At 43.2% G+C, this 14,187-nt stretch overlaps 2 protein-coding genes across 2 annotated transcripts in view; both read right to left on the bottom strand.

Annotated features, from left to right (window-relative positions):
• adcy7 (adenylate cyclase 7) overlaps positions 1–3,370 on the bottom strand; it is a 127,195-nt gene extending 123,825 nt beyond the window's left edge. The window contains exon 1 of the mRNA XM_056278328.1: positions 3,265–3,370. The gene's annotated coding sequence lies outside the window, so the exon portion shown is untranslated. The remainder of the gene's footprint in view (positions 1–3,264) is intronic.
• Positions 3,371–3,730: 360 nt separating this feature from the next.
• Positions 3,731–14,187, bottom strand: part of tent4b (terminal nucleotidyltransferase 4B) — a 44,293-nt gene continuing 33,836 nt past the window's right edge. The window contains exons 7-12 of the mRNA XM_056278295.1: positions 13,822–14,035; positions 10,840–10,966; positions 10,199–10,302; positions 8,960–9,174; positions 8,030–8,176; positions 3,731–6,186 (exon numbers count right to left, since the gene is read on the bottom strand). Of these exons, the coding sequence (XP_056134270.1) occupies positions 6,031–6,186; positions 8,030–8,176; positions 8,960–9,174; positions 10,199–10,302; positions 10,840–10,966; positions 13,822–14,035 (963 nt within the window). The 3' untranslated portion in view covers positions 3,731–6,030. The remainder of the gene's footprint in view (positions 6,187–8,029; positions 8,177–8,959; positions 9,175–10,198; positions 10,303–10,839; positions 10,967–13,821; positions 14,036–14,187) is intronic.

Genomic DNA, 14,187 nt, shown 5'->3' with positions numbered 1-14,187 from the left:
TTAAATTAATACTATAATTAATTTAAAGGACTGGTATTCGCTATTTTTCCCCTGCAATGCGTTACGGTTGGTTCCACTAGATGACGCGCTGCAAATATAACCGGGCCTTTTCTAACGTAGAGGCTAAGAGTCATTCATCTCTTCAACCGACCTGACCTTCACTTTAGCCTCTTGCATTGAGCATCAGAGCATGTAGCAATCGCCTACTTTCACAAAATGAGCGGACCAAAGAGGCGAAAAGTAGACAGTGAGTATTGGGTTTTTTAGGGTGGACGGCAAAACATTTTTTCACTGAAGTCCGGTCAAAGGCCGTATGTCTGATTTGTCAAAGAAAACGCTGCAGTATTCAAGGAACACAATATCAGCCGACACTTTCCCACCAAGCATGCTAACTATGCTAGCAACTTGTCATCCCAAGAAAGGGCGAATCAATTTACAGGCTCAGCAAAATATTTTCTACAATCCAGGAGTCCAGCACAAAGGCAAGTTATCTACTGGCATATAAATTAGTGAAAGCGAGCAAGCCTTTCTCTGAAGGAGAGTTTCTGAAGGAATGTATGGTGGAGACAGCACGTCTTCTGTGGCCAGAGAGCAAAAGCAGAACAGTGACTCGCTGTATAGAACTAACTGACGAAGACGTGGCTTGTGGGTTAATCACGAAAGCAGTCCTTTAAGTTTTATTCGTTAGCACTGCATGAAAGCAGTGACACTTACAAACCTCTTAAGTTTTGTCAGGGGAATTAATGACAAGTTTGAAATCACAGAGGAGTTTTTATCTATGGAGTCCGTGAAAGGCACAATGAGGGGATCGGATTTATACGACAGGGTGTCTGGTTGCATTGAGAGGCTGAAGTCTACCTTGGTGTAAACTGGCAAATGTCACCACAGATGGATCGCCAAATTTAACAGGAAAAAACGTCGGACTGCTGAGAAGACTCCAGGAGAAGGTGAAAGAAGAGGACCCCGAGTTGGAGGTAATTCTCCTACATTGTATTGTAACGTGCATGGATAAGTAGACACGTTGGTCCTTGACTAACAGGTCGGACTCTTTAGTCAACTGGTTAACGTTGTCGCTTGCGGTGTGAGAGACACGGGTTCGCGTCCCGGCTGTGGCGGTCCCGGACTGCCCCCCGAATTCTCGCTACAGTATTATCCACCAGGAAGCCCTGTGTAAGGCCGTATTGCGGCTTGATCACGTAGTGAAGCCAGTCGTAAAACTTGTGAACTTCATACAGGCGAGGGGACTTAGTCATCGTCAATTCATTCAATTCCTTGAAGAGACGGATGCTGACCATCATGTCTTACTTTACCACACCAACGCCCGTTGGCTAAGTTTGGGGAAAGCATGTCAGCGAGTGTGGCAGCTCAGAGGGGAGATCGGCTCGTTTTTGGAATCAATGGGGGAAGGCCGACGATTTTCCTGAGCTGAGCGACGCAGACCGGCTTTGTTGGCACAACATGATCGAGCTGAACGTGAAGCGACAAGGGAAGGATGTATTTGTACCTGAACGGTATTCGAACGTGAAAGCTTTCAAAGCCAAGTTTTAACTTTGTTCTCACGGCAAGTAATGAACAAATCATTCGCTCATTCCCCGACACTAGCGACGCTGGAAGGGGTGCCCCAGCATGCAAAGAAATACAGCAAATCACTGAACGACCTGCACGGAGAATTCTGTCGTCGACTGTCTGATTTTTAAGATTGAGAAGTCACAGCAGCTGGTGTCATGTCCCCTGTCACTCGGCTATGAGACAGCGCCACAGGAAGTGCAGTGGGAGCTGATTGATCTCCAAGTGTGACTCTGTCTAGAAGGAGAAGTTCAGCACCGTCAAAGTGGATGAGTTTTATGCCTCACTGAACGAGACCAAGTTTCCAAACATCCGACAGATGGCACAGAGGATGCTGGTGTTATTTGGCTCCACCTATGTGTGTGAGCAAACGTTCAGTGTGATGGACATCAACAGAGCCCAGCTTACTAGTGAACACCTGAGCTCTGTCCTGCGAATAGCCACAAGGGTGACCTGCAACACTGTTCCCATTAAATCAAGCACTCGGGGTTGAGTTTATTTTCATTACTTTTCGGGGAAACAGATTTCACATTCATGTAATTTATGCTAGTTAACCCCCCCCCTCATCAACTAGTATTAGTGGCCCGTCTTTCAGTTTTTAAAACCCAGTGTGGCCCTTTAGCCAACAAGTTTGGCCGCCCCTGCTCTAGCTGTACAAGTATGAGCAGTGAGACTGGGGTGATGTCAGCAGTAAGACAGGACTGCACCATCAGTGACATGGTAATCTACCTGCAAGCCTCAGTCTATCATTATCAATCCAACGGCAGTGCAAATGAAAAGGCCACACACTGACCTGCCACTAGAAAGACGTGACTGATAACGTCCTATCAGTCCTATCTCGGGGCTGCTGCATTTCTCAGAAGCAAATGCACAGAGCAGGGTTTTTTTCTTTCTTGCAAAATGTTAAATGTCAGAAGTGATTATGCATTGTTGACTCCCAAATGTCTCACGTTAGAGGGGCTTTATCTCGAGGAGGAGGCTGGCAATAAAAGATCATCTGGGGGGGAAAGATATTAAGGTATTGACTCGTATTAACTGACAAATGAGGAGAACAGCTGTGCCGCGTATTTGTAAAAAAAACACAGACTTCCTACACCTGGAATGCATTTTGGATACGGGTTAGTGAGGAGGAAAACACATCACTGCCAAAAGCCAAGGACGAGCTGTGAGCTCCGTACGACGCTTTACGGGCGGTGCAGCGGTGCTGTGCAGCGCCCTTCACGGGAGACAGCGGGCTGCGTCAGCGACCCAGAGCTCGGCTCAACATCTCCGAAAACTCAACCGATGACACGTTTAGTTGGGATATTTGTTACACTCGCAAAAATGCTTTCGAGAGGGAAATTCATAATGGAAAAAAAGTCATTTGAAAACGAATTTAAATAGCGTCCCCTCATCCCGAGTCAATGGAAAGCAGCATTGCTGAAGAGCTACGAGGCCAGGTAGAGATGAGACTTAGGACGCGGACGCAGGACCCCGAGCCAGCGCTCATGGAAAGCATTTTAACCAGTTAAAAACCAAACCAAACCAAACTATTCTTAGCAAGTTTAACAACTTAAGGTGTCTTCATCTTGGTTTTTAAGCACCGCTGCTTCTACTGTTAATTGGCAATTGGGCACCGCGAGGCGGGTTCTCGCGTCGTGCGTGCTTACCGACCACTTTATCTTACACCGACGACATTTAATGGGGTTTCTTTCTTACCTCATGCGCTCACGCGCGTCTTCCGTGAAGCGGGTTGATTATCTGGCGGACTGGTCCGTCTCTGGTCTGGACGGGCTGCTGCTTCCCCGGGTCCCATACACGCTCCTCCTCTGTACCGTAAGCGTACTGCCGGTGTTCCGCCGATGCGTGCTAGTACCTATCGACATGTGCTACCTCGCGCTTCTGCGCATGGTTACGGGAGGTTGGCGTGAGACTCGCTATCATTCGCGCCACGGCAACACAAATGGTGGGAAGAAGGGAAAGGAATGAGACGGTCCACTCGCCTGCCTCCCAAGCCCACGGGCAACTCGCTTTCTTCCGACGTAACATGTCTATTAAAACTCATCCGGAACAAATTTAGGCAGAAATGTACCCCCCCCTCCCTCTCATTTCACTTTTACCACTCTCGGGTACCACACACACCGCAAAGACTCACATACGAACAGCCGAGAAGCACAGGTTGTAACCAAGCCGAGTGTAATCGTACTGTTTTATTGCATGAATTTTTAATAGCTGCAGAGAAACAGTTGTGATGAGTACAGTTGGGTCTGATGTACCCGCAGTGAGGCGATGGTCGATGAACTTTCCGATGGCACTAAAACAATATTCACCGGGTCCCGGTGAATATTGCCCCCCCAAGCACAGCACTTTAGTATATACTGCATTTAGATCTGCAAAGGAGGGGGGAAAACGCGATCTTATTCAACATCAATATTTGTAGTGCATTCATTCAACAAAAAAAAGTCGTCTCGTCACACGTATTTCTGAGGAAAAGGTGTGCAGTCTTGAAATGCAACGACTCGGGGTTAAGTGCGGCGGCGCTCACTGAGGTGGTGTTGGTGGTAACTGTAGCAGGTACTCGACGAGCCGCTGTAGTATTTGTGTGAAGTACAGTAATAATGACGGTCTGACAAAGTACAGCAGGGCGGTAATTATTGCTGGCTGTTGTGTTGTGTTGTGTTACAGCTGGGTCATATTAGGGAGTAAGGACAATAAGGTAACTGCGGTGTGCTTTTTGACTGTTACTCCCTGAAACAAGTAACCATGTTCAACAAGTGTCCTATAAAGTGTTCAGTAATTTTCGGTGATTGAATATTTTGTTGGGTTTTTTTCTCCTCTCTATAACGGAAATGACGCAGGGATAATGTATCCAAATGCAGTATACAAGCCCAGTTACTGTGAAGACTTGAGCGATGACCCCATCTACAGGCCAGTTGCTGAACAGCAACAATAATGGGGGGGGTGAAATACCAGTTTGTTTCCTACATGTTTCAGGAAGAGAGGAAATTAGAACAAATTAAAAAAAAAATCCGCTCCCTTTTAAAGTAAGTAGACCAGCCACATAATTAAAACAAACTCTAACCGTCTGACTAGTAAAATGGTCTCAGCTTTTCAAAGTAACTTGGTCACTCAACTATAAGTGAAACAAAAGGCAATGAGATAAAACATAAATGGTGACATTGTAATTTACCTGATGAACTGTACTTCCCATATATCTCGATTTATCGTCGCTAATGTTAATACATGTCATATCCATACTATATTTATATAATTAATAAAAAAATAAATACATTTAACAAATACAAACGATTTTTGTAGGTAGGTATATTATTACCAAGGGGCACTGATTATCTATCACCCACCCACAGTTGGATCGTTTTACAAGTAGGGTTTTTTTTTCTTCTCCTCTTCAAGTTTAGGATTTTTCAACAAAACCATTTTTCACTCCTTTACCAAATTTGAACCTGTAGCCATTGAAGTCTGTGAAGGGGCGTGGCTGAGCTATGATGCTGTGTTGGGGATCAGCCTCCATCCACCCAGTCCCCTACTGGGCTGTGTGTGTGCATCAGCTCGCCAACACTGGGACACACTCACACAGAGCGACTGGGAGCAAGAAAGAGATGCTGATGTTTCATGTTGGCGATGAAACCCAAACCGGCTCTTGGCTTTGCCAAAAAGCAGAGGAAAGGGGTGTGTTCATGTCTACATGTCTTGAATCGGTATATCCTGTAAAAAGGTAATATGAAACAATTTTTTTAGGATTTTTTTCTATTTTTTTTTTTTTGCTAGTTTAACTTTTTTTTTTATAAATCTTTGTATAATCTGTTTAGACATAACAAAACATACCACCCATCAACAAAAAAAGAGAAATCTCATGCATTAGTTATGTCCCCCACTCTTACAGATTGCATCTTTAAGTTACCATCTTTAAAAATCTGTGTACATTTTTTTTTGTTCAAGGTAACAGTTTTGTACATTTTTTTGTCAATTGCATCTTTTTCTGCCTTTTTTTTTTCTTCTTCAAAGTTTTTAACTTTTTTTTTTCTTCCTCATCGAAATGTATAGTCAGCAGTTCCAGGTATCACTCCATTCACCCAACCTTGCTCCTCCTGTTCACCAGCGGGTGCAGGAGGCAGATTGTGTGGGTGCTGGGTAGAGAAAAATCGCTCCAAAGACGGAGCCATCGTGAAGCAGATGAGCATTAATCCTTCATGGTTTCAGTTCAGGTCCAAGAACTTAAGCCCCATTTCCTATAATAATAGTAATAATAATAATATATATATATATAGATTTTTTTTTTGTACTTTCATTCTGCTATAAAATGTTGCGCATCCCCCCCAAAATAAAAACGCTCTAGAGAGAGATGAAGATTGGTAATACTACTAACAACTCCCAAGGCTGGAGTCTGGCAGCAGAAGTGTGGGACTGTCAGTCAGTTAGTCAGTAGCGGACAAGGACGAGGGGAGGGGAAGGGGAGAGGAGCCCCTATCTGCAGAGGTCCTCTTGTGTGGAGTCTCTCTGATTTTTCCTCTTCTTGCTGTTGCCTTGATGGTGTGGCTTGTTGCTCTGATGGTTTTTGGTGCTGGAGGAGCTCTGTTGGTTGTGGTGGGCGTTCTTGTGGTGGGAACGAGACGTCCTGGCCTGGGGGAGGAAGACACAAAGTCAGAGTTCTGGTCCATACTTTTTTCAAAACCTCAATTTGGTTTCTGGATTTGAGAATTTTGTCTGGTAATTATTTGACGTAAACCTGATATCCTGATTGTAAAAAAAGATTGCATCATTTCATAAATGATTATATTTATTTTTCCCCTATTAATAACTATTGAATATATAATGATAGTATCTGTTGAAATTGTAAGAACTTCAGATTTTTAGGCATTCAGATCTCAGACTCCCTCTCCTTGTCTCTAAACAGCAGTTGTGTCATTAAGGCACAACCGAGACCATACTTTCTGAGATGTCTTAAAAACTGTACACAAAAAAAACCTGGTCAGTTTCTATCAGACTACCACAGAGATCATCCTTACTGGAAGCATACTGGTGTGGTTTGGCAACCTGACTGAACAGGACCACAAACAACTGAGAAGGATAGTAAAAATGGCTTCAAAAATCATAAGAACAGCACTGCTAAGGCTTCAGGACATGTACACCATCCGTTTGCAGAAGGAAGGCCTTAAGTATGATGAAGGACACCAGCCACCCAGCACACTGTCTGCTCTCCTTCCCTCAGGACAATGCTTACAGAGTACCAGAGCTCTGAGCAGTCGCCTCAAAGACCGTTTTTACCCTCAGGAGGTCAGAATAATGAACGGTAGGCACCTTTATATTTTGTGGAATTTCTGATTTCTTATTTATCGTTTTTGTTATTATTTATCATTTCCTTATACAGTTTTAAGGGCTGAGAGAGCCAGGGCATAATGCATTTCATTGCACTGGAAAGTACACTGTACTTTTATATGTATATTACAATAAAGTGAACTTGGAGGATTCTTGTGTCCCTGGTGATTTGTTTTGCTTCAAATAATATGAAACAACAAAACTCAATGCTATGGGCAGATTGCTTCAAACCCTGTAACGCAGCCATAAAGTAGGTCATTTGCCTTACATGTCACTTTTACTTGATCATATTAGTTATCGTTATTATAGATACATCTTGTTTGTTGGTTTGACATCAGTTTATATTCACTTGCTGTTTATTTCTAGATATTTTATTTATATGGTTTGCAATGTGGCAATCAATGAGTTTGTCCATGTAACAGTGCAGGTTTAATCCCATTACAACCATGTCATCTGTCGCAGTATCCTTAAGCCAGACACTAAAATGTAAACCTTTTCATTCTTTTTTTGAAAACGTTCCCCTTTTTTCTCCCCAATTGTATCCGTCCAATTAGCCCACTCTTTCAAGCCATCCCGATCTCTGCTCCAGCCGCTCTGCCGATCTGCCGATCTGGGGAGGGCTGCAGACTACCGCATGCCTCCTCCGATACATGTGAAGTCGCCAGCCGCTTCTTTTCACCTGACAGTGAGGAGTTTCGCCAGGGGGACGTAGCGCGTGGGTTGATCACGCCATTCCCCCCCCAGTCCCCCCTCACCCCCAAACAGGTGCCCCGATCGACCAGAGGAGGCGCTAGTGCAGCGACCAGGACACATACCCACATCCGGCTTCCCACCTGCAGACACGGCCAATTGTGTCTGTAGGGACGCCCGGCCAAGCTGGAGGTAACATTGGGATTTGAACCGGCGATGCCCGTGTTGGCAGGCAACGGAATAGACCGCCATGCCACCCACACGTCCATGTTCATTCTTTTTAAGAAGCCCCGGATAAGGATGTTAGGTAAAGGCTGAACACGTAGACAGACTTTTATTACCAAACTGAGCATAAACCTTTTATACCTTTGTTATTTAAAAGTAGTTTACTAAAGTTTATTTAAATCGTATTACTAGATACGTGCTAGGTACAAGTAATTGACTGAGCTGAACCCACCTTTCCCCCCTTGTTGCTTCCCACTGGAGTGCTGGTGGAGTGGCTCTGTGTTCTGTGATTGGTGACACCGCCTGTCGTTTCTCTGTGGGCACTAGAGCCCCGTCCAGGCTGCTGCTTGGCAGTCTTACATGGGGTGCCGTCAGAGTCCTGACCAAACATGTGAAAAACAATTCTTAATACTCCTATTTCCTCATCTAACATGCAAGCTAGGTCTCAATCAAGTTCTATCATATCCTCTGTACTAGTAAGTGCACAACCAGATTAGGGTTAAACTGTATTTGAAAACTGTTTTGCCTTTCTCACAGTACCACATGGGTGGTGCTAAACAAGTCAGGACAATGCCGATCTCTGGTCAATCAAAGGAAAGCCTACCAACTTGAATTTCAAATACTTTGCTATGATTGCATGAACCTGCTGGTCTTTTATTGTCTCAAGTGGCAAGCATCAGCCTTCTGAGTTCTCCTTGGTGGTTAAAATAAAATTCTTAGGATTATTCGCAAATACTATTTGACCCAGGTCTGCACACAGCGTGACCACGTCACTTTACAGGTGTAAACACATCATTTTGCTTTAATTGATAAGAATTTCTAATCTTTATCCTTAGCAACAACTTCTTGCTTGCATTAAAGACAGACTGACAAAAAAACCTGACACTTGTGCTTATTGTCTGACTGTTCTATATCATAAACACCAATACCTGGTAATGTTGTGGCATTGGTATGTAAGTTGGGCAAGTAAAATAAAGTTTATATTTAGCTTCTGAAATTGTAAAAGGGGGCTTGAGAAATTTGGTAACCAAATGGCCACTATGGTCTGTGGGAAAACATAGGTTATAACTTGTACCATGTAATACGTATGTCTGCAAGCGTGCAAGATTATGCGTGTGTCTGCAAGCATGTGTATGTTTGTGTGCTCAGCTGCAGGACTGACCGCATCACTGGAGCTGGAGACGGTGGAGGAGGAGGAAGGCGACAGCGGAGAAGAAGAAGGGGAGGAGCGTAGAGACGGGGCAGGAGATGAGGAGGTTGAGGAAGAGGAAGCCTTGCCGCGAGGTACAGGTGGAAGCACCACCACGTCATCCTCTGGAATGTTGTTGTTGCACTCATCAAGCTGCCGGGGCTCCACCAGCAGCGTGACATCATTTCCTGTGGTGACAGCAGTGGGACAAACACAAGTGAGAAACAGCTGATAGCCAGTCCAAACCGCTGGTAACACACACACGTTCCAGCAAAAACCAGCTCAGATTCCACTGGCAAGAACTATGACTATTTTCCCCACTGCTATCGTCTCCTCCAGATACAGGTCAGAGAATATTTCCACATGCTTTTTGCTCATGATCTCATGTGGTACTAATCTGGAAACTAAATAGGCTAACATGAAACACAATGAGCACTGGTGAAAACATGGGTGTTTGAAAATCAATTAAGTGAATCTTTTAAATCTATATATAGCCACCACTCCCTGCATGTGTGTGTGTTCTACTGTGTAGCTGTAAGACGAATAAAGTGTCCCATCTATCTGACACCGACTTTCATTCTTGTGAGTTCTTTTATCTGCACTTTACACCATGTTCAAGAAATGTACACCATATATTTGTGTTTACAGGAATATTTTGGTTCTCCCTGAAAACTACCAAAAAGTGTATCCACTTACGAGTATACACAATGAATGGGGTGCGAGATTGGGAGAAGATGGGTGATCTCCTACCACCAACCTGTAACGAGCCAATAATACACTGATGCCCACTTTCTGCCCAGTCATTATAGGCTGTTAGTCGAATCAAACTCCCTCCCCTAACAAAATCCTATTCCATTTAATTTGGATAAAAGGATATTGTCAGTGCTCCAATTGCCATTTTCATGGGACCTTTACCCATCCTGCAAAAAGTTTTAAACTGACAATTTTACCTGCCCTACGGACATGAATTCATTTTATGGTAAAGCACACGCATGAGTGAGCAAGAAATCCCCCAACTGTCTCTTCTCTCACCATCTAGGGGGAGTTTGAATGAAAGTGAGAGTGCTGTCAACAATCTAGAGAAAGAAAACAACTGTAACCATCTTTTTTTCCCTGTGCCCATGGGATATCCACAAACTCTGAATAACCGACTCAAGGAAGGACAACGCATATGATAAGGATGCAGTCAGTCACCGTTGACATGAGACTTACTGTTTAGTGCTGGGTCGCTCTGAGTGGGTTTCCCCCACTGCTTGCTGATCCATTCTCTGTACTCGTCCACCTCCTGAGTCACCCGGATTATTCGACCGAGTATGCTGAAGTTTGATATTGAAAAAGTCATAGTCATTATATATGAAAGCAATGCATCGGTCAGTGTTGTACTGCCACTGTTAATACTGCATTGCTGTGCTGGTCAAATCAATGTTTATTTGGGTCAGTTACAACTAGTCAGTTTACAAGCTAACAAGTTCCTTCACATAAAATCAAACCCGAGGTTCAAGTGATTTTCTATTGCTTGCTTGAACATCCGTTGTCCTCTGTGAAGAAATTAGATGAGTGGGTGGTGAAGAGTGGCATCAATAAGGCATATCATTGTTGAATAGTGTTTAAAGTTGAAATTATGATGCCAAAACGTTATCAGCTGCACATTAATGGAGCATTTATGTAGAGAAAGACGAATCAGTTGACCAATACAAAGTACAATTGTGCAGCATACTGGGGTGATTTAAAAAAGGGCTTACTGAAACAATTGTTCAATAATCAGGCATCATGCATGTTCTGATATCAGGATGCATGTGTGAGTTAACTAGATTTGTAATCTACCATTCACATCCATGTCTTGAACTCCTTACCTCTCCGTTTCATTATTGGGGTAGTACTTGGCGATCGGTGACACCGCGTGGCTAAGCACTACATAGGCATAGTCAAATGCCTGCTTCACCTGCATGGCACCGTATGAACTTCTGCCCACATCATTGTCTGAAAAGCACAAAAAGACAAGTGGTCAGTTTGGTTGATTTGCCATAAAATGTGCTAAGTTTGACACTGTTCTTGATTGCACAATTCCAGAAACATGCATACGTCTTAAAGATATACAGTGCTGCTTGAAAGTTTGTGAACCCTCCAGACAGGGTCACTGTTTTTGTAAAAAACATTAAAATAAGCTTATTACACATACATCCAAATCCCAATTTGTAAAGCACACCTTCCAAATAATGGACACACACACAAAAAGAGACATATTTTCATTATTTAATTCAACAAAGGTGGTTTATTTCACAAAAACTGAAAATTTAACATGTGCAAAAGTATGTGAACCCTTGTATTAGTAGCTTGTGGCTCCTCCTTTTGCAGCCATTACTTCAACCAAACGTCTTCTGTAACCACTAAGCAGTCTCTCGCATCTGCTTATGGGGATTTTTGCCCACTCCTCCTTGCAGAACTCAGCCAGTTGAGAGAGGTTGGATGGACATCTGGTATGTACCAACTTCTTCAGGTCTTGCCACAACATTTCAATTGGATTAAGATCCGGACTTTGACTGGGCCTATCCAGAGTACGAATCCTCTTTCTCTGAAGCCATTCCTTTGTAGTTTTGCTGGAATGCTTTGGGTCATTGTCTTGTTGCATAATCCATTTTCGTCCCAGCTTCAACTCCCTGACTGATGGCAGGAGATTCTGGTCAAGAATTTGTTGATATGCCGGAGAATTCATGGTTCCTTGGATAATATGGAGTCGTCCAGGTCCAGAAGCAGAAAAGCAGCCCCAGACCTTCACATTTCCACCAACATGCTTCACTGTTGGGAGGAGGTTCTTTTCTTCATATGCAGTGTTGGCTTTTCTCCAAACATGTTGGTTTTGATTGTGACCAAATAATTCTATTTTGGACTCGTCTGTCCAGAGAATGGACTTCCAGAAGGTCTCTGGTTTGTCCAAGTGCTCTCTGGCAAGGTTGAAATGGGCAGCTTTGTTCTTTTTTGAGAGCAGAGGCTTCCTTCTAGCAACCCTCCCATGAATGTCATGGCTATTCAATTTTCGTCTGATTGTAGACGCATGCACATTTGTCCCAGATGCTATCAGAGAGGTCTGCAACTCTCTAGAGGTGATGTGTGGGTTGGCCTTTACCTGATTTATTATTTTTCTGGTGCTTCTGGGTGATAGTTTTGATGGGCGTCCACTTCTAGGCAGAGTTGCTGTCATGTTGAAGGCCCTCCATTTGTACATTATTTGTCTTACAGTGGATGGATGGAGCTGGAATCTTTTGGAGATGGTCTTATAGCCCTCCCCAGACTGATGGGCTATCACTACCCTCTTCTTCATGTCCTCGGATATCTCCTTTGCTCTCGGCATTGTTGATTTGTATGGGACCACAGTGGTTTGGTTGATTTCCTCTCTCTTTTAATTGGTGCAGGCCAAACCCTTTCCCAAGGATATCTCATTTCATTGGCCTGCTTAAATGATTAATTAAGCACCCAAATGTGTTTCACCCGAGTCTGTTACCTGCTTGACTTAACCAATGCAGCTGGGGGTTCACTTACTTTTGCACATACACTAATTCCATGTTTCATGTAGTTTTTGGGCTACTTAAACAAGTCCCACTAAACAAGTACACGCAACTGATAAACATATATCTGACATTTCATACATAAAAACTGGTGATGATAGGATAAGAAAATCATGGTAAAACAGAAAAATCTAAACTGCTCAAGGGGTTCACATACTTTCAAGCAGCACTGTATTTGAAATAAAGCCCTTTGTACTTTTCGAATTTAAGGTAAAGACATCATCAGTTTAAAAGTGCCTTTAGACCTATAAAGGACGCCTGAGCAAGGCTAAACAGAGATCTTTTTGGCCCAGTACATTCGCCTTGACTGAGCAGCAAGGAAAAGTTGCTGCAGGAGCTTGCCCCAGGTCTGTGGTCTAGTTGGAGTGGAGCTGGTTTCAGCCCTTTTTAATTCTGGGTGGAGGAATTAGGCTAGATAACAGGTGAAATAGGTTTAGTGCTGAAATTATTACATTTGTCAATCGACATAAAATTAATAGCTTATAATTTTGGTAACCAATCAATTATTTTAATCATTGATTAAGTGTTGAATACCAAACGTTTGCTGGTTACAGTTTAAAAAAAAACTTGCCTTCCTTATCAATTCATATCATAAAAAAAGACTACCTTTTTCTGGGTGCTAGCCAGGCTAAATGAACAGCTTTAAAGATATCATTTTGGGCTCTGGAAACATCTGACAGGCATTTGACGTTATTTTTGACATTTTATAAACTAAATAATCGATTAACTGAAAAAAGTACTTTTATGAATAAGGATACTTTGTTGCAGCCCTAGATAGGGTCTCCATTAAATAGATGAGAGGCAGACACTACCATCTAAGGTATCACCGTAATGCCTACAACTACACATGCTGGAAGCTGCTTTGCCATACAGCCTGTTGAAAATTATCAAATTTTTAATTCAAAAAAAATTGAACGATTATTTTCTCAAAGATTTGCTAAAAGTGAATGCTCCTACAAACATCTTGTTTCACATGCACCTAGCAACACAAATTAACATCGAGAAACAACCCAGTACAAAATCAGTCTTCCAGTTTTGCCCGTGAGAAGTCTCACTGAAAGACTTCAGTTTTAAGTACTGATCCAGCATCAGTTGACAGTAGAAAATGTGTTCATTATTCACATGCTACGGTCCAGATTTTCTACTGCTGGTTATAGTGTCTATGTGGTCAAAAGCCTGTTTCTTTAACCTTTGGGCTACCACTAGCCTAGATGTTGTAGTGCACCGTATGCGATCAGCCAGGAAGCCTGACTGTGGGTCAGCCACCCCTACCTGGCTGCAGTGGGTCCTCAATGTACAGCATGGAGGGTCGGTAGCCATCCATCATGCTTTTCTGCACCTCGTCTTTGGCAACATAACAGCCACCATCTTTTATCCTGATGCCTGTCTTCAGGTAGTTGAAGTGGCGCCCATAGAGCTCAAAGAATTCGATGAGCAAGACGCCAATGTTTGTGTTGGGACTGCACACGTCCTCCCTGTAGTGGAGCTGGAAGGGGGGAAACATTGTGTGAACAGATGTTAGAAACATATGTCATGTCAGATCAACGGTGGCTGTTAATCAAAGTCAACATCCGACATTAAGAATTCATTATTTAGACAAAAATCTTCAGACTTTATACCTGAAAACATCACAAGATG

Source organism: Lampris incognitus, chromosome 4, assembly GCF_029633865.1.
Source record: "Lampris incognitus isolate fLamInc1 chromosome 4, fLamInc1.hap2, whole genome shotgun sequence".
NCBI classification, from domain to species: Eukaryota; Metazoa; Chordata; class Actinopteri; order Lampriformes; family Lampridae; genus Lampris; species Lampris incognitus.
The sequence above is the reverse complement of the archived record's forward strand: the minus strand, read 5'-3'. Positions and strand labels throughout refer to the sequence as shown.